General features: G+C 30.7%; 1 protein-coding gene across 1 annotated transcript in view; it reads left to right on the top strand.

The window, feature by feature from the left end:
• The window catches only part of LOC117120523, a 30,334-nt gene extending 29,147 nt beyond the window's left edge, over positions 1 to 1,187 (top strand). Inside the window, exons 35-37 of the mRNA XM_033265536.1 lie at positions 130 to 216; positions 421 to 560; positions 1,020 to 1,187. Of these exons, the coding sequence (XP_033121427.1) occupies positions 130 to 216; positions 421 to 560; positions 1,020 to 1,187 (395 nt within the window). The remainder of the gene's footprint in view (positions 1 to 129; positions 217 to 420; positions 561 to 1,019) is intronic.
• Positions 1,188 to 2,669: the final 1,482 nt, after the last annotated feature.

Here is a 2,669-nt window from a genome sequence, read left to right as displayed (position 1 = left end):
GTATATGTATGTATATATATATATATATATATCCATTTTGAAATTCTGAAATTATTAAAAGACGATATGGCGATAATAAGACATTATAGAATAATAAATAAACAAGCAATTTAAAATGTTCTGTTTCAGAAATGTTCGCTGCCATTGTCCCAGACACTAGTATTCTTCCTCGTAGTATAAATGGTGACCTGCGAGCAGTTGGAGGAGGCTTGACAGGTGTGTTTTATACATTTTTTTTATATGTTTCTATGTTGTATATTAGATATTTCCTTTTTTATCAAATTAATTATAAAAAGTTTATACAGCAAAACTAGTGACAATGTCATTTCTGTAGCTTGTTCTGTTTTTTAAACTTCCTCTAAACCTTCTTCTGTTTTTATATTTGCGTGTACTTTTAATTGATAATATTATATTTTTCAGAGCATGGAGTTAAAGCATTTCTTGTTAAAATTATGAATATGACCATCCAGGATTTTGAAGCAACTGTGGACTTACACAACACTCCATCTAATAAATTACAAGATGTTATGAAGTCAATGGTTGAAAAATATAAATTTGAGGTTACGATAATAAAATGACAAATACTGTATATACTTCTACAAACTCGACTAATTCAATTAAATTTTAATGCAAATGTTATAAGACTCAATAAAATCGCCAATATGAACCAGATACTTAAATAATTTTAGACGTTTTTGCTTCCTGGTCCGCATTTGATTTATGGACAATCGTGCACAATGTGCAGCCATCTTTCTGAGAATATTCCTTAATATATGCACTTAGTACAACCAGACTTTTAGGCGTTCACATTTTGACGTGAGTGTTTGAACGCTCCCAGGAATTTTCGCTTATACAAACAGCATATTACACCGCCTGCCCTAACGACCGATTTAAATAAGTATCATAAGATTCAATATTGTCCTTACATTGTACATGCATTATTAAGCTTAAACATTTTTTTTATACTGATCAATAGCCCTTCTTATGTTTGTTGTTGTTGTTGTTTATTTTTCATTTAGTTGATTAGAAAAATTGACGATACAGTTCAAGAAGTTCGTGAAACGTTGACCGAAATTAAACACAAATATAAGGTGGTGAAAGGAACTATACTCTTCATCCGCCTGTTTTTCAATCTTCTATGGTATCTCATTTTAGGCGGCATTATGCCAATGAGTTTTGGTAAGTAAAGCGGTATTTTTGTTTCATTGAGTGAACCAAATAGGAACAGTAACAAATTACTGGCTTCTACAAATTAAATTTAACCCTCAAAATGTCAAATCAATATTAAAATTTAAATACAATATTGTACAATGATTATGTAAGCGATAGTTTATTGACGGTGCCATTGAAACAGCTTAATGCTAAGACATTTTTAACTACAGTAAACAGTAAAAGGAAATAAAACATAGTAAGATTAATATATGGTCCTATGTAATTAAAACAATTGTGGAATAGAAAATAAATTGTAGAGATGTAAAGGTATATGTATGAGTTTAAATAATATAATATAACGCATGATATGATGACTATTAAATACAGTTCGGAAATCAATGAATATAATAAAATGTACATAAGTAGAAATAATATATAGCATATATTGTTAGATACTGTATTCATAGTGAATTATTGCGTATGAAGGCATAATCACATATAGAGCCTAAGTCCTTATTTAGTCCCTTAATGTGAGATTTTAACCGGATTATCCATTTCATTTCTGCGTTACGTCGTTCTTGTGTGGATTTAAAATTGCAACCTATTATTATAGCCTTTAAAGTCATTTATGGTGTGATTAGGTGAATTAAAATGTGCACTTACTGGGCAGTTGAGTCTGTGTCTTATAGATGATTTGTGGTTGTTCATTCTAGATCTGAAAGTGAGACCAGTTTCGCGAACATAGTTTCCCCTGTTGCATTTGTTGCAGTATATGAGGTATATAATATTGGGCGAATTACAATTCAGTACTGGTGGCCGGATTGTTATTTGTGTCCCTGGTGGAGTGAATGAGCTGTCAGTATTGATGATGTCGCATAATTGGCATTTAGAGTTGTTACATTGTGTGTTGCCATGTATCGGTTTTAGTGGAGGGGAGTTTAGATGAGGTTAAATTGGACTTTAAATTAGGGGGTTGCCCTGTCTCTTATACACATCTAGATGTGTATAAGAGACAGATAAAAAACCTATCAAGATATAAAATTTCTCACTAACACTGGAAAATCTTGTCAACATAATCAGTGTTATCTGCTCAAACTTTTTTAAAAGATGTATTCCTTGTCATGAGCTAAAGAGAAAATTGAATTTCATATATGAATCGCTTAATTTGTTTATTTGAGTTACTTACAATTAACGATGTGAATGACAAAATAGTATCTGCAGTTCACGGACAACTGAAATAACCATTCCAGTATTATTTTGCATTGGCCCTTATATTATCTGGTCATCATTTTAAGAATTTGTATATATATTTTCAAATAAAATATATGTACCGGTTTTCAGTTTGTTTCTCGTTGGAAGTTAATATTTTTATATGATACTTATAATTAAGGTATGGTTTCGATCGTGTTTCTTTGGACGTTTCTTTGGATTTTCACAAGGAATCACCTCAATATAATCACAAAATGTAACATTTTAGCGATAATTTGTAGGTCTGATATTTAGAGGTATGTTACAAT

Source organism: Anneissia japonica, unplaced genomic scaffold, assembly GCF_011630105.1.
Source record: "Anneissia japonica isolate Jap-2015-1 unplaced genomic scaffold, ASM1163010v1 scaffold287917_len653891_cov171, whole genome shotgun sequence".
Taxonomy (NCBI): domain Eukaryota; kingdom Metazoa; phylum Echinodermata; class Crinoidea; order Comatulida; family Comatulidae; genus Anneissia; species Anneissia japonica.
Note: the sequence above shows the minus strand (reverse complement) of the source record. Positions and strands in the feature narration are given on the sequence as shown.